At 38.2% G+C, this 27,549-nt stretch overlaps 1 protein-coding gene across 2 annotated transcripts in view; it reads right to left on the reverse strand.

The window, feature by feature from the left end:
• The window catches only part of SPTLC3 (serine palmitoyltransferase long chain base subunit 3), a 148,307-nt gene that overhangs the window by 70,137 nt on the left and 50,621 nt on the right, over positions 1-27,549 (reverse strand). For both annotated transcript variants that reach the window (XM_001492503.5, XM_005604475.4), the window contains exons 3-5: positions 18,526-18,680; positions 17,739-17,887; positions 811-935 (exon numbers count right to left, since the gene is read on the reverse strand). In XM_001492503.5, coding sequence (XP_001492553.1) covers positions 811-935; positions 17,739-17,887; positions 18,526-18,680 — 429 coding nt within the window. The remainder of the gene's footprint in view (positions 1-810; positions 936-17,738; positions 17,888-18,525; positions 18,681-27,549) is intronic.

Genomic DNA, 27,549 nt, shown 5'->3' on the forward strand with positions numbered 1-27,549 from the left:
TTTTAAAAGGCCAAGTGTTTAACCTGGTGCCTATACGGATACAATCCAGTAGAGCAATTAGCTAATGGAGATGGGGATTGTTTTAACGGATTACATCTTTAATCATTTGCACATCGTTTTCAGCAGAGAAGGTCATTTAAGATCTTGGTTAAGCACCAACTAGCATTTTCTAAAGGATTGATGCTTGACAGGAAAATTGATATATTTTTGAGTGGGGATCTTTGACCTCAGGCTGGATTATTTGAGATGGTTTTGGTGCACTCCTTCTGGAAGGCAGGGGTCTTGTCTGCAGGACATTTCAAGCTCTTGTTTTCTGATTCTCATTCTCCACTATATTGACATCCATGACATATTCCTGTGGTAGTCATCCTATTTTATTCGGTGTGTTGTTTCCCCCACTAGACTATAAACTACATAAATTTACAAGGCACAGGCCTTTCTCATCTTTGAATGCCTGGTATCTTGCCTCATACGAAGATATAGTAGATTCTCAATAAATGATTTATTGAATGAATAATTGAATGAATGACACAGGCAAAATTTTTTGTCCAAATAAATGCTCAATAAGTGTTTTTTAGACTGCAAGTGAGGACTTGGGAGCCTAAAAATTGATCTTGCTAAACTGTCTTCAAAGATGAAATTTGACCCGCATCTAGGGCTGCGATTCTATAAACAGAATATCATGATGTAGAGATTTACTGCACTAAGCTGGTATATTTATTCAAAAAACTGGTTTAACCAAGGACCTGCTCAGAGTTATAATTCTCAGGAATAATACGGAAGAAGACAATTATGGCAGCAAATTCTTACCTTTCCAACTAGTGCAGGGATATTCATGGAGTTAGTTGCAAATCCCATCCCAAAGACCATAGCTGCTTCTACATTCAGGAACTTAGCCACAAGGTCCTCCAACTCTGCATGCTTATCCAAGGTCCCTGCACATGAAATGATAGGATGAGTGAGTCTTCTCTTTTCCAAAAGTCTAAGACTGAAAACTCAAATTCCAGTCCATACCCATCACCAAAAGACATGTAGAAGAGTGAGCAAAACAGATATATTTGCTATGGCCCCAATCTAGAAACAACCCAATTGGCCATCTACTGTAGAATGGATAAATACATTGTGGGGGTATTTATATAGTAGAATTCAACACAGTAATGAGCAAGGACAAACTACTGCCCCACACAGCAACATGAAAAAAATCCGCAAATATGTGTTTGAGTGAAAGAAATAAGGCACTTATACACTCATGCAGGCTGTTTGTAAATTTACAAACGAACAAAACTGACCTATAGCGTTAGAAGTCAGGATAGTGGTTACTTTTGCTGGGAGCATAAGGAGAGCTTTGAGAGTCTCTAAATGTTTTGTTTCTAGGTCTGGCTGCTGGTTACATGGGTATGTTTGCTTTGCGAAAATCCATCGAGCTGTATACCTACGATGGGTACACTTTTCTATATAAATATTTTACAATGCAATAAATTGACAAAAAATACCACAGTTCCTCTTTCCTCTCACCCTGCATCCCACAGATAATTAGTTAAATTATAAGCCCCTCAAAGGTTCCCCACACCTAAATGCAAACAGATTCCATGACTTCCATAGATACTAATAAATCTAGTTATAATTTATGGAATCTTTGGAATGTGCTAGATTTCAAAACCTACTATTTAGGTTATCTCACTTAATCTCATGATCCCAATAATGCAGGTATTATTACTTTACAGATAAGAAAACTGAACTGCAGAGGTCACAGATAAAAAGCAAGAGAGATAATCTACTCTAACTCCAAAGATCTGCAAGCTTTTACCACTCTGCCACGTTTTATATGCTCCCTCTCTGACTCCTTCTTGTACATAAGCCCTTGTGCCTAACTGAGAGCAGGTATTAATGCACCCCATATTTTCCTGTTTGCTATCACTCCAACTTCTAGATGTGCACTGTCCAATATGGTAGCCACTAGCTACATGTGTTTAGTGCAGTAGAGGAACTGAGTTTTAAATTTTATTTAATTTTAGTTAGTTTAAATTTTAAACCTGAAGCACTGTAAAGTATTTCCTCTAAACTTTATTATTTTGGTAGGATTATATTCCACTTATTTCACTTTAACCAATGAAAATTTAGTGTCTGAACTGAGATGTGCTGGAAGGGAAAATATACGCCATTTTTTGAAGGCTTAGTACAGCAATAAAAATAATGTAAAATAGCTCATTAATATTTTTATATTGATTACATGTTTAAATGATAATATTTTGGATATATTGGGTCAAATAAAATGTATTATGAGATTAAGTTTATTTTTTTAACTTTTTTAAATGTGGCTACTAGGAAAATTTAAATTACTTGTGTATCTTCCATTATGTTTTTATTGGACACTGCTGCTCTAGATGATACGCTTAACAGAAGATTCCTGGTTGCCTTTCTTCTCAAACCAGAATTTATTTCTCTCTCAAATGATCAGAAACCATAGTAAAACAAGTATTCTAGCAGAGTCAATTTTATTCAAGATTTGGGGGAAAAAGTTAAAAATTTAAATTATAACTTGAGACTTTTTATTATCAAAGATATATTGTAGAGTAAGAAGAGAAACTGAAATTTAAAGATAAAACATGGGCACACAATCATTTATCAGATTTGTTTTTACCCAACAGGAACCGCATCCTGGAGGCAATGGCCCCAAGAATAGGTAATGAAAAGACCACTGGCCTGGGCATGAGGAAACTTGGGTTCTGGCTCCAGCTCTTCCGCTAACCACCTGAGAAGCCTCTGGCTACCTCTCCTTGAAGTTTCTGGAGAGTTTGGGAGAGGTCTTGTTTTAGGCTTCTCTGATGTTGGGAGCTCTCTTTCCTCCAAAGAATGGTCTTCTTGCAGCTCCCACTCACTCTTTGAGATCCACCTAACATGACATCTTTTCTTGGATGCTGTTCTCAGTTTCCCAAGGAAAAACTGGTCATTTCCTCTTCTGAGATCGCGTAAGCTTCATCACATAATGATTATAGCATTATTAAATTGAACTGAGGATGTTCATGGGACAATCTTCTTTATCACAGAATGAGACCTCACTGTGCAGATACTGTATGTGAGATGTTCGTCTTGACAACTACAGTGCCTAACACAGTACTGGCACATAGTAGGTTGTTGAGTTGCAGGGTGTCTTTTGGTAGAGAATGAAGCCAAGACTGAGCCTAGAGTAGGGCAGGGCACAGGGAAGAAGGTCAAGAAGCCACGTGATGCCAGGGCAACAGGGTGACTAGGCAGTGACCACCAGCTTGAAAACACTCATACCTGAAGAAAGCCTCCAACAAGGATGGAGGATGCCCAAACTTTGTTGACTTGGTAACTTTCCCCATGAGCCTTTCCTGCCCAGAGGGTCAGGGGACGACTGTTTCCTGGCCTAGTCACCTAGAAGTACATGAGTAGAAGTTCACGATGAATCTTTATTATGTCTTCCTCCACCTTCGTCTTCCCTAAATCTGCCATCACATGGGTTTACCTATAACAGTTGCATCACTAAAACTCCTTAGGATAATATGGGATGTGTTATAAGCAATGAAACAGTCAATCAACTAATGAGAAGTGAGTATCTCTAAGAACATCCTGAAAAATTGCCCACTACGATGTCTCTATTATTAGCCCTGGCTTAAACAGAGGGAGAAGAGAGGAAGTGCAGGTATCCATATGAGGTCTCCAGATACCAGCCTTCTTCTGGATTTCCAGTGGTCAGGTGGTTAGTAAAGTAATTTTCAGATATACCAATTTCTATGACCAGATGTCTCACAGTTGAGTTTATGAGTGGTTTTGCATTTAGGAGTTACCTTCATTTGTAGAAAACAACAGTTTCTACTCCCAACCCACATTATCATGGAATTTCACTGTTTAGCATTCATAGTTCAAATTTCATAAACAGATTTGAGAAATTCCCAGGATGGCTGGGCATTTTCTACTTCAAGAAGCCATGACTTTAAAAGTTAGACTTGGCTGGTCTGGAGTGGAGTGGGGTTCATTAAGGAATAATAAAAGTATGACTCCTTTGTATTAATCGAGTGCTGCTTTCTTCCTCCTCGTCTTCACATTCAAGAAATAAAAATTAGGAAGACCTTAGGGAAACAAAGCAGTCACTAGAAGCTTAACCAGCTTGCTTTCTATAAACATTCAGGCCCTACCCTGATTGAATTGAGGTGACTGAGTCATGTCAAGTTGCAGTTGGTGGTCTGAGTACTTGAGTAGTTCTAGAAATTAGATTCAACATTTTGTCTTTGGTGTATAAAAACGGGTATTTTTTAATCCCAAGAGAGCATGGCTATAGTCCTAACTAAAGGTACAAATAAATCCACAATAATTTTTATTTCCGTTTCTCTCTATGACTTTAGTCTTTTCCTTAGTCTTTTTATCAATAAAAACCTGATTCAGGAAATAGTACCAATAATATGTTTATGGACGACATACTTCTGCTGGATTTTTATTGATATCTACTGGCTCATACTCTTTAGGCAAAACGTAAAGATTGCTGGCCTTAATATTGACGCTGATTAGTTGTAAAGAGTATGGGTGTTATTAACAAGCCTGTTTCACAACCACCATTTCTCTGTGTGGAACATGTGAAGATTATTTTCCAAACTGTGATGTAGTCACTTCTCATCCAGAATATCCTGTTTGTGGGTTGTTCCTTAGACCTGATCTAGAAGCAGGCTGTCATGGATCATGGCAAGCTGCCAGTTGGCTCAACTGGCTATTCAGTTGTTCCCATGGCTATCAGTCTACATGTGAGCCATTTTGCTTGAACTGGTGAATCTTGCCTTAAAACCAGCATCAATTCTTCTACCTAGAGGATTCTACCTTTCAGCTCATCACCCAAAAGCTCTTAGAATACCCTCTTTTCTTCCTTATTCCATGTGTGTCCAGTCTGGTGGGTAGCCAGGCACTATTTAGCCTTTTGTTTCTAGAGAGATTCATGATATAGGGCCCAAAGTGGAAATTGCTTCCTTTCTGTCTTTGGAAAAACCTTACACAAGTTGAAGGGATTATACTAGATGTACCCAAAAGAGAGAAATCAGAGTATCTGGGAAGCAGAGAGGGTGAGGGGGATTTGATCAAGACTGGGGTCAATCAATCCATGTACATCTCTTGGTGGTAGCTGCCTAGGGACAGCTGCAAGGTGCATGAGGGTAGCTTGAATGCTAGACACTGGGCTTTCTATCCTCACCAGGCTCTCCTCAGCCCCCAGCATGAGACAGAGACACCTGGGCTGCTGGACCATAGGGATTGTGTTCACTGAAATAGTGGGTCTCTCAACAGGGGACCAAAGACTGGGGAGACACCCCTGATGTTTGGGAGCTGCATAATACCCTAGAACCTTTGCTCTGTTTTGATGAATGGGAGCCCCAACACAGACTAAAAGTAGAACAGCTAGATCAGGGATTTGATTTAACTTTAACTTGTTAAGAAACAAAAACTTGAACACTCTGCACACCTGAGTTTGTGATTCACATGGCCTTTTCATTTAATAGCTATGTGACCTTGGGAAAGTTATTGAGACTTTCTGGGTTTGGTATGCTATTTCTTAAAAGGAAGTTAGACTAAACGCTAGGGACCTTGTCAACACTGAGTTCTCTGACTTCATTATTCTTTCTGTATTTCACTTCCATTAAATGACAGAGAATTAAGCCTGGAAATGGTGCATGACAAAATGGGTAGGTTCTGCTACGTAGCATGCATGGAGATTAACATATAGGTTCCTGTGTAGTCTTTCAGTTCCAGCTCTTCATTTGTAGAGTTTATTCTACTCCTTCTTGACTAACTAAATGACACAGCACATAGGGTGTCCAGGTTGGGGTAGAGTACAAAAGAATATAAACACACGTTTGCCCTAAAGGAATAGGAAAGATACATGAAATAGATAGAAGAAAAATAGGAGAAGCCTGGATAAATTCCTTGACTCTGCAACTCAAGTCTTCTCAGTGCTGCAAGCCAACACTTGGTGAAAAGTCAGGCCACACGTTTAGGTTATGTCCTGTGTATTAGAAGAAACACAAGTGCCAAGATGATAAGTGACTTCAATTAAACCTCCATCTAACTCTTTTGCATTGTAAGGAGGGTATAGAATAGATGGGTAAGTATTACATTTCTGTTAAGTAGTACTTTTGCCATCTGAAATGCTCCTGTTCCCACAGACAATCACCTGAATGTGGAAAGTTAGGGGTAGACATTTATGATGTCCTTGATCTTCCTCAAGTTGATATCAGTGGCTTTAAGGGATATATACAGGTGCCCATGTCATTGAAAGTTAATCTGTATGCTTAGTATATTTGGATGTAACAGGAGCTTTAGTCTAAATGAAGTAAAAGAGACTAAAGTTTGATGTATGCTGATGGGCACTGGATTTGGAAATCTGGCAATTCCTATTAAATCCAGAGGATTCTTCTTCCCAAGTTGCTATGACCACAAGTACTTGTCTATGTCAACAAACTTTTTATAGAGGGCCAGAGAGACTATATACTCTCTGTTGCAACTATTCATCTCTGCCATTATAAAATAGACACAGTCACAGACAATACACAAAAGAATGAGTGTGATTGTGTTCCAACAAAACTTTATTTAGGGACACTGAAATTTGAATTTCATATAATTTCACGTCACAAAATATTATTCTTATTTTTACTTTTTCAGCTGTAAAAACTATTTGTAATTTGAGGACAGTATGAAAACAGGGTCAGCTGGGTTAGTTTGATGACCCCTGATGTAGACAGTCTCTGGTTTTAGCTGTGAACAGTATGAGGTAGTGCAAAGAGCTCTTCAGTGGGACTCCACAGAACTGCTGTCTAGCCTTAACTTCTCAAACTACTGACTACGTGAACATTGGCAGGTCATTAAAAAATCCCTAGGCTTCATGTGTCTCATCTTATGGTATTTGTGTAGATGAAGGGAAGGTGGTAGATGATCGACATATTCTGAAATTCTATGAGTTTCAACTTTGTTCAATCATCCCAGGTGTTACCTTGCTAGCAAGTATTATACTTAGGTAAAATGATGGGAATATCTTCTTGAATTGATATGCTTGCTGCCTTTGTTGAGCCTACAGGGACAAATTCTACACTTGCAGAAACATCCCTGCTAGTCAAAATCTGCTACGCTGTAATTTCTATCACAGCCAAGAGAAGGGCAATTACCTTGTCAGAACTCTAACAGGTATCAAGAAATTGCCAAGACTTTCAGAAACCAAGATACACTTTTGTTTTCCTACTCCCAAACAATTCCTCTGAGAGGCCCTCTTCCCTTACAAATACTCTTAAAGGAAAATAAAGAGGTTTGAGAGAAATGTAATGATATCTCATTAAATCAGAATTTACAATAATTTGGTCTGAGAGGAACTGGCACTGTTTATGAAGAAAGGTTTTTCTGTGTAAATTAACAAGGTAAAACTAATTGGGATGGGGATGTTTACAGCCTAATGGAATCTACTGCTTTAAAGCATGTTTATAGCATATATTTGCATAAAAATGTGTTAATTAAACTTGCTTTTTTTATTTAAGAAAGCAAGATCTCTACTTGGTAGCAATTTCCTAGAAACTGCTCATACCTATAGGAAGCTGAAGGTCATAAGCTGATGTTTATTTGAAATATGCTTTAATTTAGATGTTTTGCAAATTCAGGCTAGCCCCTTTTCCAATAGCTCAGGTTAACAAGACTGCACATTTCTTGGATCTAGCTACAAATATGAGAGAGATACACAAGAAGATCCTTGATAATTTGAATTATGATAGCAGAGAACTTGTCAGGAAGATAAAGAGAGAGACAAACTAAGGATTAAGGACAATGTTCTCAAACTGAGAAATAGAAATTTCAGCAAATTTGTACATTACAACAAACATGAAAATCACATCTGAAACTTGAGAATGGAAAAGGATTTCCTATTATATCCAGTTGCATTGATTCCTAAGTCAACCTGTCCTTTCTGATGTCTTTAAGATGAAGATATTTGAAGGATACATCTGGAAATTGCAATTATTCTTTGAATGAATGTTCTCACCTAGACTGTTTATTCAGTATGCATGCTATTTAGCTTTCCCTGATGAGATGAACCAAGCACAAGGTTTTCCTTCTCAAAGGAAGGAAAGTCTCCAAGTAGAGATGAGCTTTCATTGGCACAGAATTAGTCTTGTGTTGTTCCATGAGTTTGTTTTCTTAGAAGTGATCTTCTGACTACAAGTGCTAGATGAAACTATGGAAGCACAAAGGGCTTCTAGAGTCTATGTATTCAAATAATATGCTGTTACTACATGTCCGCTCTTAACCATTCAGTACTCAGGGAAAGAAAGACAAAGAAGCTACACACCATTACAGAATAAAAGCAGGGGAGGAGGAAGAAAGGAAACAAAAGCTTCTATCTAGCATGCCTGAGTATAAACCTCCCCGAATTTGGAAATCTGGACTAGGAATTGCATCAGGATACACTCACAGATCAAAATCAACTTGTTTCACTGGTTTTCTGGGGTGTATATCACCTACTTTCCCGTTTTTATTAATAGACTCCATCTCCCAGGTGTATGTGATGTTCACTTCATACCAAGTAAAAGACCATTGCGTTTTAGAAAATTTTTGACTAAGTCAGCCAGGCTAGATCATGTCCAACGGTTCCCAAAGTGTGATCCCCAGAGCAGCAGCATCAACATCACCTGGGAACTCATTAGAAATGCAAAATCCAGGGTCCTATTCCACACCTACTGAATCAGAAACTTTGTAGGTGGGGCCAACAACCTGTGTTTTTCCAAGTCCTGCAGATGATTCTGATGTGAGCTCAAGTTTGAGAACCACTGGTTTAAGCCAAAGAATCCACACGGCCTGCAGCAGGGTCCCTCCAATAGAATGGAAAATCTGGTCAGTCTAATTCCGTGGCACTGTCTGGAAGCACCAGAACTATTTTCATAAGACTGTGCCTTCATTTTAAGCTCCTGTTGACTTTTAAGAAAATAATTAACCCAAGAAATATGAGATCATTGTGAAAAATTTAGAAAATACTATAAAATAAAATATAACAACCTTTATCGATGCAGATATTCATGTAAAAAATATTTTTAAAAATGGATTCATGATATACAAACTGTTCTATAACTGGTTTTATTCTCGACAATGCCTTTTCCATTTTACAGAGGAGAAAATTGAGGACTAGGAAGGCACATAGCTTATCTCAGCCTCTAGCTAGTTGAAAGGAAGAACTAGGATTTGAGCTCACATAACGTAATCCCAGAGCCTTTGCTCTCAAAGGTGGTGCTGAGTAACTACATTATAATTTCAAATGGCTCAATAATATTATGTTAAACAGATCTACCAAGTATATTTAATCAATTTCTTATTGCTGGAAACTCACTTATTTCTCCAATTTCTACTATTATGAATGACATTGCAATGATTATCCTTGAACATACATCTTTGAACACTTATTCAAATTTTTTAAGATAAAATTTCTCAAAAAGGGATTGCTGAGTTCAATGGCTTGCTGTTGATACATTTTCAAATTTCCCTCCAATTTACCCTATCAACAATATATAAGGGTGCCCTTTTCTTCACTCCTTTGAAACTACAGGATATTACTTTCTTTAACTTTTGCCAATCAAGTGAAAAATGGTGTATCTGTGTCTTAATCATTCTTTGGTTATCAATGGGGAAGACTATTTTCTACAGGCTCATTGGCCACTTATATTTCTTTTTACTTAATTGCCCATTTGTGTAATGGATCTACCTTTTAATGTAAAATTTTCATTAAAATATAAACTTACATATAGGAAAGGAAACAGATTGTAAGTATAGAGCTCTATGAAGTTCCAAAAGATGTATATAAAGTTTCATAAAACGCATACATATAATTGCAGTAGATAAAAAAACAGAATATAAACAGCACCCAGGAAGTCCCTTTGTGCCACATCCTGGTCACCATCCACTTCCCCACAAAGGTAACGGCTATCGAGTGCATTCTCAACAGTTCTCAACTGCCCCCAAAGGGTTGAAAATTGATTCTTGGAAGGGGGATGTCTTATTGTATTTATGTACAAAGTACAGATGTCCATGTACTCTATAAGCAGATGAACAGTATATCTGTGGATATCACGGGAGAGGGTGATAATGAAAAAAAGGTCGAGAAACATCACACTATCCTGACTGTGCAGTTTTGCACGTTTTGAACTTTGTCAAAATCTTGGCCCACTTCTCAAATTCGGGTGTTCTTTTTCCTTTTGATTTGTGAGAGTCTTTACATGTTAAGAATATTAATATTTTGTCTTGCATGTTGAGAATAACATTTTCTAATTTTATACTTTTATTTTTAACTGTGTTGACATTGTTTGTGTGCACAGAAGTTTAAACGTTTTAGTTTGTTGGATCTTTTCCCTTAAGCTTTCTGGGAGTGCTTTCTCTGGTTCCCCGGAGCATGAGGACACAGTAGACTGCTGTCTGACTCAGGCTTGAGAAAGCTGAAGGGCAAACAGTTGTGGCTAGGGGTTGGGTTGGGAGCAAGCTGCCTCTCCTCTAACAGGAGGAGCGCCTGTTTTCCATGGACCAGAGTGGCTTGTGTTGCATGGAGTCAGCCTGGAGGTCATTTAAAATGGATCCCTCCCCCATAAGAGGCCCTTCTGTCCGGGGAGGTGAGTTCCACTGGAAAAGATTGGAGATGATTATGGATTATAGAACTGAGAGGTCATCATAAGTGACAAGCTAGAGAAGAGACCACTAAGGTCTGAATGTTTGTGTCGCCTCAAAATTCATATGCTGAAAACCCAATTCCCCATGGGATGGTATTAGGAGGTGGGGCTTTGGGAGGTGATTAGGTCATGAGGACAGAGCCCTCGTGAATAGGATTAGTGCCCTTATGAAAGAGGCCCCAGAGAGCTGGCCTGTCCCTTCTACCATATGAAGATACAGCAGAGAAGGTTGCAACATGGATGGGGGCCCTCATCCAACCATGTTGGCACCCTGATCTCAGTCTTTCAGCCTCTAAAGCTGTGAGAAATAAACTTCTATGGTTTATAAGCCACTCAGTCTGTGGTATTTTGTTCTAGCAGTCCAAACAGACTAAGACGGAGGCATTGCTCACGTCAGAGGAGCTACAGTCTGACATTCCTGGGAGGGCCCTTACCAAGGAACTCACACAAGTGCATTTTCTATTTGAATTGTCCCAGTAGTTTTATTCTGTTCTTTTGCTCATTCATTCATCGATTCAGTCATTCATTCGGTTTCAATTTTATTTATGTAGTTATTTCTGGTGGTAGCTATTCTTATTTTTTACATTTCAATCTCAAATGCCTTGATACACCTAAGTGTAACTTACCTAGATGTAATGTATGAGATAGGAATCTGACATTACCTTATATGAGAGCTACCCATCACAGCACTAGTGATGATGTGATTTGAAATATTGTTATTATATACAAATGAGTGTGACAAGTTGTGTCTGTCTCTAGACTTTTGATTTAGACCCACCCATCCCTCACCCTGTCCATTAATGTCATTAGGATTGTGTTCAATTTATACATTCATTTGGGGAAGTGTTGATAGAATTACGATACTGAGTCATTCCCTTCTAGAATATGGTATTTCTCTCTGTTTTTTTCGTCTTCTTTTAAGTCTTTTATAAAAGTTTTATAGTTTTCTTCAAATAGGTTCTACACATTTTTAAAATGTGTATTCCCTGTGTTTGCTATTTTTGCTCATATTTATTAATATTTTCCCCAGTATATCCTCTTATCTGTTTGTTGATTATTGACTTTACTATATGAATTTTAAAAATTGGTGTTTATTGAATTCTTTATTAAGTGTTTATTTTTCCTAATACTGTTTGATTATTTAAATATGTGAAATGGAAAAAAGTGGGCTAAACTCTGCCCCTCCCACTCAGTTGCCCCTCATCTTTATCGTGGCCCCAAAAACAACCCCTTCAGAGGTCCCCTTTTCTCCTCACAAATCATAGCTTGAAAACCAGAGAAGTGAATAATCGGATTATCTGCAAATAATGGTTAGTGTGTCTCTTATTGTACTTTTACTTCTTATTATGTCATGAGGTCGTCATTCAATAAATATTTATTGACTTAAAGAATGAACAATGAATGATTAACTATGTTGTGTAGAACTTCCAAAGGTTATTAAAAATGCTGGTAAAAACACATCTTGATCTTTTTCCTGACTTTAAAGTGAAAGCTTCTAGCGTTTCATCACAAAGTGTAGTATAGTCTCTTTGAAGTAGATATTTTTTATTCCATTCAGGAATCTCTTATTTTTATTCTATTACAAGTTTTATAGGAATGAATACTGAATTTTATAAATGCTTTAGCAACATCTATCAAGATAATCATATGCTTTCTTCTTGAATCTTTCAGCTCTATAAATCGTCTTATTGTTGAACTAACTATCCTTACAGTCCCTGAATAGAAGTACTGGATCATGGTATCCTGTTATTTGAATACACTGTTGGATTTGCAAGCCAATTTTTTATATAATTTTTTTCTAAGTATCATTGCCTTATAATTTTCCTTTTATTAAGCTCGTTTGTAAAATTTCAGGATCAGGGTTATGCTAGCTCAGCGGTTGTCAACTCTGGCTGCTCATTAGAATCACCTCTAGTGACTTATTAAAATACAGACGCCTCAGCCCAATAGAAATTACTCTTCTCTACCTCATAAGTTTCTGTTTTTATGTTTAATAATTCAATATCTTTGCTTTCCTTTTATTTCTTACTGCATTGGCTGTTTAGTGTACCAGCTTCAATATCTCTTCTTTCGTAAAGTAAGACTATATTTTTCCTCCACGTGCACAACAAGCTGGATCCTATGGTGTTCCTATAATTGTTAATTTCTATGTCTGATATAACTATAATTTCATTTTCTTTTTGATTCAAGAGTCACTTAGGAGAGGGCTTTAAAACCAAGTGATTTTTTAAAAAAGGATTTATTTCTAATTTTGTTATTAATTCTTAGTTTTGTTTCCCTGTGATTCAAGAATGTGACCTCTGTAGATTCCACTTTTTGAAATTTAATGAGTGCTTTTTTTGGTGGCATAATACATGGGTAATTTTTGTGAAAATTTAGTAACTATTTAAAAAGATGAAGTATACAAGCAATATGTTTTGAGGTTCAGCATGCAATATATAAACATTAAGTTAAACTCAACAATGACATTATTCATGTCCTCTATGTCTTTGTTTATTATTTTGCCTTCTTTGTTTTTCAAGGATTCCTATCACTGTTTCCTATGGTCTCCTATGACTACTCCACTTTTTGTTTTTCTTGATTTTGTTTCTAATCAGCCTGTGGAATATTAAATTGACCCACATGATTTTAAATGCTCCCATAATTCATTATCCTACTAATTTCCAGTTGTACAGAAAAATAAACAGCCATATATGTCTCTGCTGTGTGACTTGATGCATAGGGGTACAGGACTTAGGTCTTCTTCATTCTGGGCTCCCACATAATTTTCATAAGGTGAATCTTTTATTACATTTAATGCTTAATAACTTAAATTTAACTGCTGCTTCCCTTTTGGTTCACATTTGTGCCACATATTTATGTAGTTTGTTCATTCATTTTTAAAGTTTCAGCTTATTCTTTCCTTGAAGCTTAATTCACATGAAAGAAGAACAAGCAAGTACGCGTTGACTTTGCCTCAGGGTTCGCTGCACTACGTCTTCCATGATTAAAGCAAGAGATTCAAATAAACATCTTCCACGTTCAGAAAAATTGAATAGTTCTTTCAGATAAAGAAATTCAAAGATCAAATGTGAAAATATCTTGCATGATGAAGATATTACTGATTATTGTTTGATGTTAATACTAAGACATTATGAACAATTTTTACACAATTTTCAATCCCAGTGCTGAAAATACAAAAATCCATGTAGTTTTGAAATCTGTTTGCAAACAGTTATCCTAGAAACTTTCTAGCTAAACATTTGGAGGCAAGCCACCTTAAAATATTGAGTTCCAGTCTCTTCAACTTTTGATAAGTTCTTCAGTCTAGAGTTCACTAATTCACAACGTAATTCACACACAGCAAAATCAAAAATTTCTAATCTTTCACAGCACATTAACAAAGTCACTAGGAAAAAGTAGGCTGTAATTACCAAAGATGTCACATATGGCACACAATTTGAAGGAGACAGCCTAGATCAGGGAGCATTCTAACAAAAAACAAGTATAGAAGATAGGAATTTAAGATATCAGGCATTTTAAATGCTTGATTATGTCTTCAAATTGCCATTTCACTCTGCTTCATATTTAGGGTCTAAAAAATACTCCCACCGCCTCAGCCTGTGGAGTGTTAAGTGGACCCATAGGAGACTCAAAGCCTTCCTTAATTCTGTATTCCACTATGTTTTAGTTGTACGTGAAAATAAACGGCAGCACGTCATTTCACATCTTAAAGACAGCATTTGCAATTCTGTACATATCTGTCTGGAAATGGGTCACTTCCAGCTGTATTTGGGGCTTATTTGAACATTTGCAGGTGCAGACTTGGCAAACCGCTCTACTCTTGGGCTTGCTCTTTGCTGTTCCTTCGCTGACTCAGCCGCCCATGGAGGGTATTTGGTGGTGGTTTACAGCAGGCAGGCAGGAACCAGGTGCCTGGCTGGCACCTATCTTTCTACTGTGCACTCTTTGAAACAATTTTAACTTAGTTGTCTCCATTTTTTTATCACAGTACATACTTGAGTTTAGGTTTTTGGCCAAATAACCCTTTTCTTTCAGTAGGCAAATAAGTCCTAGTTAAATATTTTTGTTCAAAATAATATGTGTCATCTATCCTTTTACTATGTTTTCAATACTTCCACTTGATTCTTTTTGTTTAATTTTCCCATTTTGTAATATGATTTCTGTGTTCTTTTGCCCCCAGAAAATTGGAAATTATCTTTTTTTTTTTTTTTAAAGATTGGCACCTGAGCTAACAACTGTTGTCAATCTTCTTCTTTTTTTTTTTCTTCTTCTTCTCCCCATAGCGCCCCCAGTATATAGTTGTATATTCTAGTTGTGAGTGCTTCTGGTTGTGCTGTGTGGGACACCGCCTCAGCATGGCCTGATGAGCGGTACCATGTCCACGCCCAGGATCCGAACTGGTGAAACCCCGGGCTGCCAAAGCAGAGAGCAGGAACTTAACCACCTGGCCACGGGGCCGGCCCCAGAAACTATCTTTAAAAAGCTGTGGGAAGTACTTTTAAGTGATTAAACATTCTTAAACATTTTACTTTTGGTTCCTCAAGAAGCTATTTTGGTTACTAAAAATTGTTAAGCTTCTATATTCCCAAATTTTCGCTGTTAATCCACTGACATTGGTAAACACTTTCTTAAGACTATGTAGCGTTTGTTTTCCAAAAGTTACTTGTATTTCTTGAAATAAAAGGCATTCAAAATTATGATACTAATTCTTGCATGCTATGCTAAGGTTACTATTTATGCTGCAGAATACTTTCAAGTGAACTCTGTCTATTTATTTATCAACTGCTTATATCCTTGTTTTCAGTCCTTCTATTTGCCTACAATAGAAGTGGGTGGCTTCTATTTTGCTCTCTCACTGTTTACTTGAAACCTCTTAAAATCTTCTTCCTAGGGCTTGAGCTGAAGAGCTAATGAAACAGATAAATATTAAAGGTCGAGCGATTCCAAAGGATGAGTAGGTGGAAGAGGAATTTAGGCTTCAGGCAGTCCGAACTGGGATTTTCATCTCTGTCTAATTTCTCTGGGTTTTCTGAGCCTGCAGAGTCAGAGCCCCATATTCCATTTCTAGCTTCCATTGGAGGCAAACCATTGCCTATGCCAAGCTGCTTCCCTCCAGCTTCTGCTGTCTGTGATTGGGGAGTGTTCTGTCTCAGCAAGCTGGGGAGTCAGGAAGGTATTTTCTGTCTGGTTCATTAATAATCATGGTGTTGGGGGTCACCAGCACTAGAGGAAACATCCTCAAAGGTTATTGACTCCATATCTCTTATGACTAGGAATATTCTTCCAGTCTCTGCTTCCCCTCAGAATGGGGCATCGTAGGCAACCCAGTTCTTCTAGTTGGAATAGAATCTTCTTTTCATATTCTGTTTATATTTCCAGGCCTCATGCCTCAAGGTGAAGATAATAAGATGACTTTCTTAAGAAATCTGGGCAACCAGTTATAAACTCCAGAGCTTTCGCTAAGTATTTAATGAATATGTGGATAAAAAAGTTACTGTGTTCAATTTGAATTGGTCTGAATACAGGTCTGAATACAGTCATGTGTCATTTAGTGACGGGGGTACATTCTGAGAAATGCGTCATTAGGTGATTTTATCGTTGTGTGAACATTATGGAGTGTACTTACATAAACCAAGATGGTACAGCCTACTCCACACCTACACTATATGGTACTAATCTTACGGGACCACTGTCCTATATGCAGTTTGTTGTTGACCAAAACATTGTTATGCCATGCATGACTGTAATAACCTTTTGCCAACTGGTTATCTAAGAGGGGCAAGTGACTCATTTTTCATTAATAGTAAATCCCTTTTCAGCAGATTTACTTCTGATTCTTAGACAGGCCTGAAACGAACTTGGTGAACCCTGCATATAATATCCTGGATAGGAAACTGCTGTAGTAGAGAAAGCTGTGCTGGACTGGGAGGTAAGACGGTTAACAAGCCACTGGGGGCACGTCAATTATCATGATCCTTAGTGTTCTCCTCTATAAGATGGGACTAACACCACCTGCACTGCCCACTACAGTGCAGAACTTTTGTGAGTAATAAATGAGATGACATGTAAAAAACAATGTGTCAGGATCAGCAAAGCTCCCTAGTGGAGAAGCTTGCATCACACCTCCTCCCCGAAGTAGAGGGGAGCAGAAGTTTCCTTCTCACAGATTTCACTCCTCTGTATAGGAGAAAAATATTTCAGCTACAAGAGAGAGAAACAGGCAGTCTGTTCCATCTTATCCATTCATTCACTCATTCATCATTCCTTCAACACAACAGTCCACAAGGCCAATTCCACCCTTCATGAAGCTTGCATTTTAGTAAGAAAGATGGCCAATATACACATACAGAAGCAAGATCAGTGATGGACATCATTAAGAAAAGTGGGAGAGAGAGCCAAATGCTAATGAGAAGTTGTTGGTCACTGTGTATAAAGTTTCAGTTATGCAAGATGTACAAGTTCTAGAGATCTGCCGTACAACATAGTCCTATAGTTAACAATACTGTATTGTGTGCTTAAAATATTTGTTAAAAGAGTAGATCTCATGCTAAGTGTTCTTACCATGAAAAAGGGGGTACATAAAAAACTTTCTGAGGTGATGGATACATTTATCACCTTGATTACGGTGATGGTTTCATGGGTTTCTGCATATGTCTGAACTCAGCAAATTGTATACGTTAAATAAGTATAGTATTTTTGGATATCAATTATACCTCAATGAAGCTGTTAAGAAAAAAAGGAAAAGTGGGAGAAAGGACCCAGGAAAGGACCTGATGGTGGAGGCACATTAATTGTGATTTTAGGTAATATGGTCAGGAAAGATCCATTTTTATTTATTCTTAAGAATTAAAACATGCAATTAATAAACAGCCTGGCAGCAGCATAATGCTTACAATTTCCAAAAAGAATTCCATATACCTTTTTCTTTTTGCATTTTTGTGACAGCTTTTTGAGGCACACAGTCTAGATATGCTCTGGATTTGAGAGGTAGACACAAGGCATCTAAGACCCAACTGGACAAAATTTCCAAATAATGAACATACATACCCATTTCATGTCTGGTGCTGGCCACACCTACGCCATATGCCTCTAAAACTTCCTTTACTGTCCTCATAGATTCATCATACCTGGCTGCCATGCCAAGGAAGTTATAGGAGCCCATGTTGATGACATCTTTGATGATTCTTCCAGTATACCTGCAGCGAGAAGGGCAGGTGAGCACAGAGGGCTTTCACATTTAATATTGTCCTGGTGCCCCATAAAAGACTTTCACAAAGAGATCTCAGGTCTAGCCCAAATAGTATATTTTCTTTTGACTTGCACCGTTGTTACTCCAAAACAGTTTGCCCTTAGAGGAATGTAACCCCGTGATGAAGCTGAGAAGGGCATTTGGAAAACAAATCCTGAGCCATGGAGTGTTACTTAGCCCTAATTTTCCTTGGGTGCTTGCTTTCATGATACCTGTGCCCTGGTTTAAATTTGAACAAGACCTTTCTAAATGAGAAAGAGCTGTGGTCATCACTATCTGCTTCTGCAAAAGGTAGGAGGGTATAATTTGTCAATAAACCTGAAAAAGGCTCTTCTTGGCTGGCTCTGTGTATCCTGCACCTTCTGACACAGGTCTTGCTTTAATTGCAATATAAACAAGCCACCCTTGGCAACTTAATTACTGTGACTTCCCCCACTGGCATCATGAGAGCTTGCAAAGGCCTGAATGGTGGAAGCCCAGCTATTTGAATGCTTTGGTTTTTTCAGATCTGTAACCTGGTGCCCACGCTAAGACTTCCTTGAAATGATTTTCTTTCAACCAAGCCCCTCCAGGTGGCTGCCTCACCTAAACGTCCAGTTGTAGTCATCTGACACCCTCTCCAGCATGTCGAACAGAGACCCTGGTGCACTGCAGACGGGCCGGTTCCAGTTGTCTCTGATTCTCATGTAAAGATTCCGTGTGTAAAAATTCTCAAAGTTTTGATACAGTGGCACAAAATCCTGTAATAACAGAGGCAGAAGGTTACCTTTGGTCTCTCCTTTTAGTATTTCACTTGCAATCAAAGTCTAGGAGAAGACCTGGAAAAGCCATCAACTATTCCATCTGTAAATAGTTTTTGAGCAAGGGTCTGTGGGTAAGGGGACAGGTGGAGTCCACAAATAACTCTGCGAGGCCTCCATCCTTAAAGAAGGTACAGTTTAGTGGGGGAAGCAAAAACTGTGAAAATAAAGGTAACAAAGATGACACTATAACACAAGTCCCAAAATGAGTAGCAGAGACGGTGAATTCCTGAGGAAATCCATCTGAAGGGTAACAATAGATGTTTATGTCCAAAGCAGTTTAGTCAGAAAAAATTGGTTGAATGATAATTTAGCCTTAACTTTTCTGAACTTGACTACCCTCACTCATTGTGTTTTTAGAAATGTGGATGAACTTGAACTGTTGGGCCTGTTGGCAGGTGGCTGGCTGTCATATAGCAGAGGGCCCAGAAACCAAGTTGATGAGTTTGTGGAGGTAACTGGCTTCTCTTGCAGTTGAAGTAACAGTACTATTCTGCTGCATAACATGTAATCCAAGCCTGAGGAATTTGCAATTAAGCTGAGGCTCAAAGCAAGACATGTATGACTGTGTCCTCTAACTCCTGATAGTTAGTATCAGGCAGAAAGTGCAAAACCTTGGCCTAAATCAAGTATTTTGGGTGTTTGTAAGATCAGAGCTAGAAGGAGAGTCACACCTTCTGGAGGAATCAAGGTGGCTGCATGGAGGAGGGGCCTTGGAGATGGGCCATGAGGTGGAATGAGATTGCCATGGGCAGGGATGCTTGGAGAAGGCACTCAGGGTGAATGGGTCTACATGTGGAAATATAGTGTGTATTTGAGAAGAACGAGTAAGAATATCACTCTGCTCAGAACCTATAATGGCTCCCATCTCACTCAGAGTCAAAGCCAAGGTCCTTATTGGTCTGGCTCCCTCTCAGATTCTACCCCTACCTACTATTCCCCGTGGTGTGGAGGAGGCTACAATGTCAGCTGGGCACAGAGTAGGAGCCTTAAGTGTCCACATGAGGATCTCACACATTACCTGGAGGCAACGGGGAGTCATTGAATAATTACAAGCGGACTTTCTCATTCTCTCTCACACCCTCTTTGAGTTCTTTGCTCTCCTTCCCCTTATGAAATGGAGTTGATTTCCTGCAGGAATAAGGAGGACCATGGGGAAAGGCTGTGTGGAAGACCTTCTTGTGCTACTGGCTTGGCTCACTCATCTCCTGACCTGGTCCGTTCCAGAGGAAATTATACAAAATCTGTAGGTTTTGATGGCTGCTGGCTGCATCCAAGCCACAGTCTTTTCTGTCACTTCACCCTTTGGTTTTCAGTGACAATGGTATCATTCCTGTGGGAGAATTGTGATTATCCGTAAGAAAGAATGTTCATAACCACCTACTGGGGACTATCCATTGCATGCGAATTTGAAAGATGGTTGAGGAACTCCACTGTTTACATTTGTAAGTTGAAAATCTCATATCAAATGCATTGGCTCTCAAATAGCTAAATATCTTGATTTTATTAGGTGATTTAAATAGGTTTTATTATGATTACATCTACAAGATTGTGATAATCAATTATACCCTTTTATGTTCTAATAGGCAAATGGACATATTTTTGAGAGAAAAGGTGATTGTATAATTCCAGGAAAATCTTTTCCAAACTATTTCCTCTTTGATTTAATAAGATGTTTTTTCAGACTGTTTACCAATTTTTGGATTACTCTGTCTCCCCAAACGTTGTTTATATCTTTATATTTCTTTAAATTTTTTTTTATTGTGGTATCATTGGTTTATAACATTATACAAATCTCAAGGGTACATCATTATATTTCAATTTCAGTTTCACCACCCAAAGACAAATTACAATCCATCTGTGTCCTTATATTTCTAATTGTTATTTCTTATTTGAAATGACATCATATAAATTCATCCTATCAAGAGAGAAGAGAGAAGTAGGTCTGGAAGTAATACTTCTGGACTCTGAATGGAATTATATTTTAGATTTTATGAGAAATATTACTCAAAATAAAGTCAACAGTTGGTTTAGGAGAAAAGTTAACATTTGGCTTAGTAAAATAGTTGGTTTTAGGTAGAAGAACTAAAACATTATGTCAACAAAATTAAAACAAAATTAATTTCAGACATGGAACCACAAGATACACAAGATATCAGGTCAGAGGGGACATAGAAATCATAAAGTTCAAATACCCATTTGACAAGCAAGGAAAATCACACCCAGCAAGGTGAGCGACTTGAACTCTCTGGTCAGCCTCCAGCTTATCCACTATCCCAGTAGTCACTTTAGAGTGACCTCGGGCTGGCATTTGCCCCAGCTTCTCCTAGCTTTCCTCTAAAATGCCGGTGAAGACGAACAGTGACCCACAATATGGAAAACTGAGAGCAACAGATTGCCAGACCATGGAGGAGTGTCCACTCATCATAAGGAACTTGACACTGACTTGAGAAAACAACCTGGGGTTTCCCATCATTGATGCCTCATAAAGATGTGTCATCGTGGGTCCTGAGGGAAGGTGGGAAACTATTCCATCCTGCCCAGACTTTTTGGTTCCTTGCTCAGAGATCCAGAATTTCTACCTATGAGGAAATGGGCAGCTAGCTCTTCCTTGAGATAAATGCTCTGAGGGCAAGATACAGGATTCTAACCTAGTTTTCAGGATCAGTGAAGACTTTCTGCCAGGGAATGATCTTCAAATTCAATAGAATTTTAAAAAAATTAGGCACTTGAAACTTCTCTGCCAAAGGGATGGGCTAATTTTTTAACCTTCCAGAGCCACTTCTTTTGGGTCGTGTGAGTGCTAACCCAGATCTGAAACACATTCTCGGCGGTCTACTTGTTCCTGAGGGGGACAATTGAGCTTGGAAACTTACTTAGAATTCAAGATCTGGTCCAGGGAAGAACTACCTGGCTTTGGAGCATTATCCTCTTTTTCCTTTGCATCATTGAGTCTTCTTGGCTCTGCATAGGTGTACTTTCACCCCACCCCATTCCTTTGAGCACGAGTGAAGTTTCTTCAGAAGCAGTCAATACCTTCCAAAGGTCAGTGTCCTCTAGTCTCAGGTAAGCCTCCCATAGCATTTTAATTATACCAGAAAATCAAACTGGACTAGATATTGCAAAAACAGGCATTGCAATAGAACATATCTTTATCCATTTGTACATTTAACTTATCACTTAGCCTACTTACTATCTTTATCTTTCTTTCTAACACAAATGGCTGCATGTGAAAGTGAATCTCAGGCTGTGAGTACACAATCATTTTTGGGGGTGGGGTATAGGAGGTTTGAGCAAAATCTTAAAATGTAGTCATAAGAATGGCTTTGTTTCTCCTGCAATTTGACAATCTTTCTTTTTCCATCTTTAAACTTGTAGGGTATTTTTTAGTTTTCTAAATGTTATAGATATTTTTATCCAACTTTTATAGACAAATCAATGGAAAGTCAGAAAATTTGAGCAGATAAATTGGGAATTGTACCCAGTCCTAAAACCAATGCTTTTTCTTCTTAAACCATGCTACAGGCCTTGGTGTTTGTAAGCAAGCAAAGAGAACATATCCATGGCCTATTGTAAAAAATGCTACCAGATTTGGAAGCATGTCTCTTCTTATTTGATTTAGCTACATGCCGACTCAGTAGCAAATAGAATCATGGATTTGTAGAGAAAGAAAAAATCGTTATCAAACACCAGTTATTCGTTTGTGCCTATATTGACACTTCTGTTCTCACCTAATATTTCATTTTATACCCTTATTTCCTTTTGGGAAGCAGCTATTTTTCTTACCTGGGTTGAGCTCAGAATAATAAACTATGTTTGTGTTTTCTTTTTGTTGGAAAGGGTAACTGTGCTATAAACAGTTCTTTGAAGTAAGAGAAACACAAACTGAAGATGGCTAAATTTAATTTTTTTATTAAGAAATTAGAGGAAGGTCAACAAAAGTTGACAGGCACAGTGCTTGTATGTACTCTACCACTCCTCTAAGTCTTGTAAAATGAAAATAAAAGATATTTAAAAAACAAAATAAATTTATAAATGACTAGAAAGATGAGTATCATCAATTAATCATAAATATTGATGGATCACAAAAGATAGAACATAAATAAGATCTGGTAAATGGAGAAATAAGACCATAGAAAGCCATAGCTCTAAATCATTTGTAGAGATGACTGATGTGGATATAAGCTAACTGTAGGGGAGCTTCAAGCAGAGAGTCAAAAACTAGAGGAAGCTGATAGTCAAGGTGATTAACTGGGAAACCAGATCTCTTTGTCCTCCTTTTATTGGGTTAATAAGTAAAAAGCAGTCATATTGTCTATAGGACAAAGCAAGATGGTGGGAAATAGGAACTGAATGGAAGAACAATGACCCAATGTAGAGAGGTGGGGAGAGCACACAGTAAGAACACAAACTACTGGTCCTGGCAACTCATTCCACATCCCTTCTACAATCACTCAAGGTAGATGAATACCTAGGCAAGCAAGGATTCTTAAATACAAAAATAAGCGTAAGACAAAGCATCATCTCTATTTAAGAAAGACTAGCACCATAAGAGGCACCAAATTCAACAAGGAGAAGAATCATCATCTGGTGAAAAGACTTAATGAAACAAATGGGAAAAGAATTTAAAATATACATAAGTAATATCTTTAGAGAGACACAATAGAACAATGCCTTTAAAAAGATAGTTTGAAAGGGTAATGAACATAGCTGAAAAGCAAATTAATAAGCTAAAATAATGAGTTGACTAATTTCCCCAGGACATAATGCAAAAGGACAGAGAAAAGAAAATATCAAGGAAAAGTCAAGAGATATGTAAGACAGAATCAGAAGATCCTATATCTCTCTAATAGGAGTTGCAAGATTGAAAAAAGGAGGGTAAGGAGGAGAAGAAGAGGAAGAGGAGGGAAGGGAGGTAAAGAAGAAGAAGAAGGAGGAGGAGGAAGGGAAAATTCCAGAGAGGAAGAAAGGCTGAATCTTAAGATGTAAATGATCTATCACGTACCAAATGGAGCAAATAAGTAAAACTCCACATCAAGATACATCCTGGTTAAATTTTAGATCTCCAAGGATAAAGAGAAAAATCTCCAAAGTATTCAGAGAAGGGGAAAAGATAGTTTACAAACAAGGGAATAAGAATTAGATTTCTTCAGACTTTTCTTAGGTGATAGTGGTGGAAAAGATTATGAGGGAAAATTATTTTGAACTTAAAATCCTGTGTTCAGCCAAGCGAGCAATCAAATGAGAAAGCCAAATAAACACATTCCAATATATATAAGGAATCATGAATTTAACTCCCACAGGCCTTTTCTGTAATAATTGAAAGTGCACCTCAACAAAACAGAAAATAAAATAACTGAGGAGGAAGATGAGAGATGCTAGAAAAATAGTGAGTGAAGAAACTGATGGAATATGGTTTAGCCCAAGTAGTTTTATGTATGCAGTAAAAAGAAACAGAAACTAAAAATTAATAAATAAATGACAACTTGGAGAATGGGAATTTGGGAGAAATAAAGTGAAATTTTATCAAATTCTTCTGGTCAGGAGAAGACTGTAATTATTGAATAATAATATCTAAATTCTGAAAATATGCATTAAATACTCAAAGAGAAGCACTGAAAAATGGCAAGGGACTACTATATACAACTTCCTAACAGTGAGAAGGAGAAAAAATGCAGAACAAAGAAAATCAGTCAAAGGTACCAAGGGTATGAAAGGAGAAATGAAATAAAAATAAAAAAAAGGAAAACAGCAGAAAATGTGAATGTGAAATATAAAGATGGCAGGAATAAGTTTAAACACATGAATAATTAAAATATTTGGTTTAACCATGTGGAATTGCCAATGTTTGACTGTTTTTGACCCATAAAAACAGCAATTTCATGTGGTTGAAGTAAGTAATTGTTCATTGATTATATTATCTTATTAAAATACAGAAGCTTTCACATTTGTTTTAAAGATAAATCTATATGCTGCCTTGTAGAGACATACATTTTATGAAAATGATGAAGACTGAAAATAAAGAAATGGCTATTGAAAAAAAGCAGATGTATAAATATTAATATCAGGCAAATATAGTACAAGAGAAAAGCATGATAAAGGGAAAAAAATCCACCAAGAACTTTAAGAGCCATGGACACTTATTATCTGATAGTTACATTGAAATACATAAGAAAAAAACTAACAAATTCACAATCATAGTGGAAGGCATTAGCACACATTTCTCAAAAATTATGTTTGGGTAGACAAAAAATTAGTAAGTCTAGAGGATTCAAATAACATAATTAACAAGTTTGTTGTAATAGACCTAAAAGACAATATTCAGTTTTTCATGGCACTCATGGAAAATTACAAGAAATTCCAATACAACTCTCTGAGAAGCTCTGACAGCTAATAAGTAGAAAATTCATTAAGGTGATAGCATTTGAAATTAAAATCCAAAAATATCAATAGTTTTCCTATATGCCATCAATAACCAATGAGAATATGGGATGGGAAAAAAGATAGTATTCAAATAGCACCACCATCAAAAAGTCATATCCAAATAATCATAAGAGGAAATGGTCAGACTGTAGAACAAAACAGGATATAAAATTTTATTAAAGGACATAAGAAATATCTACATAAATGTAGAGACATATCACGTTTCTGAACAGGAAGAATAAATATTATTAAGATGTCGACTTCAAGAGTGATATCAGCATGATGGCAGAGTATCCCTTTGTCTCTCCCCTCTAAGTTACAACCAGTCAGACATCCATTGACCAGCAAAGGACTCCCTGCACAGCACACTAGAACACTTGAGAAATCCATGCACCTAAACATCTGAAGGTGGGTAGTCTGGACCTCCAGGAGGCAGTGGAGCTATGGGAACAGGCCCCTCTCACCCGCCTTGAAGCTGTGTTCCAAAATGTGGATCATCACATAGGCAAGTGAGCTGGGGACCAGAGGCTGCAGGGTCAGACAGGGCAATTGTGGCTTAGCCTCTGCCCGGCCTAGTGTTGGCAGGTGCCACACATGTCCTGAGGCTTCAGAACACAGCAGAGCCAGTGACCCAGTCTTTCCCACTCCCCTGGCAGTGGTGCCAGTCTTTCCATCAGTGGGGATATCATCTAAAACATGGATTTCCCCAGCGGGGTGGTGTGCCCTGACCTGAGGTTTCAAAGCACACCAGTGCACACAAGCCACCAGAGGCTGCAGGACAAGCAACAACACTCATAGCTTAGCCCCTGCCCCTCCCCAAGAAGTGGCAGGTGGCACCTGTGACACTTGAAGCCTCTGGAACCACAGGAGAAACCATGACCCAGCCCTAGTGGTGGTACTTCTGACCAGCTCTACCAGCAGTGGCGGCTGCAGACAAGACCCAGGGTACCTGACAGTGACAGCAACACCTGCGAACCCAGTGCCACTGGAAGTGGTGCTGCCAGCACCCATAGATAACTTGGGAGCAGCAGCACAGGTGGTGCATGGGGGAGTAGCACCCAAGCCCGTGGAGAGCCTGTGGAGAGCCAGCAAGGTAACATGAGACCCAGGTGACCCTGCAAGCAGCAGAAGTGCTCACAGCTTGATGACCCTGGGGGCAACACCTGAGACTGAAGCAACACTGTAAGCAGCAAGGCACCAGCAACCTCAGAGGTACAAGCAGCACAAGGAGGGCACTGATGATGCCTTTAGCAGAGACAGTGGAAGGTAGAAAGTGCAGGCTCTCAAACACTACCAGAAGTAGCTCAGAACCAAAGTAACCAAAGCCTTACCCAAATAAGAAAGTTGTTTACTACCACAAATGTGCAAGCAGAGGATCAACTCATCAAGTACCATGAAGAACTACAGTAACATTGCAGAGCAGGAAAGAAAATGATAACTCTCTAGAAACCAAAGTTGAAGTCACAGAAGATTACAATCTAATTGACAAAGAATTTAAAATAGCCGTCATGAGGAAACTCAATGAGTTATAAGAAAACTCAGAAAGACAGTCAGTGAGCACAGGAATAAAATTAATGAGCAGAAGAAGCACTTCACCAAAGAGATTAAAACTCTAAGAAAAACACAAACAGGGGCTCGCCTGGTGGTGTAGTGTTTAAGTCTGCACACTCCACTTTGGCACCCCGAGGTTTGCTGTTTTGGATCTCAAGCACAGACCTTACGCTCATCAAGCCATGCTGTAGCGGCATCTTACATAAAATAGAGGAAGATTGGCACAGATATTAGCTCAGCCACAATCTTCCTTAAGCAAAAAGAGGAAGATTGGCAACAGATGTTAGTGCAGGGCCAATCTTCCTCACACACACACATACAAAAACCAAACAGAAATGCTGGAGATGAAGAACACAATTAAGGAGACAAAAAACTAAAGTAGAAAGCATTGAAAATAAAGCAGACCACATGGAAGAGAGAATTAGTGAGCTTGAAGATAGAAATCTAGAAATTATTCAGGTGGAAGAGAGAGAACTAAGATTTTTTAAAAGTGGAGAAATTCTATGAGAAATATCTGACTCAATTAGGAAAAGCAACATAAGGATAATAGGGCCCCAGAAGGAGAAGAGAAGGAGAAAGGAGCAGAGAGCTTATGCAAAGAAATAATAGCTGAGAACTTCCCAAAACTGAGGAAGGAGCTGGATATACAAGTACATGATGATAATAGAACTCCTAAATATCTCAATGCAAAAATAACTTCTCCAAGGCGTATCATAATAAAACTGTCAAAAGTCAATAACAAAGAAAGACTATTAAGGGGGCCAGAGACAAGAAAATAAGTTACTAAGGAATCCCCACCAGGCTATCAGCAGATTTCTCAGCAGAAGCTTTCAAG

This window comes from Equus caballus, chromosome 22 (genome assembly GCF_041296265.1).
Source record: "Equus caballus isolate H_3958 breed thoroughbred chromosome 22, TB-T2T, whole genome shotgun sequence".
NCBI classification, from domain to species: domain Eukaryota; kingdom Metazoa; phylum Chordata; class Mammalia; order Perissodactyla; family Equidae; genus Equus; species Equus caballus.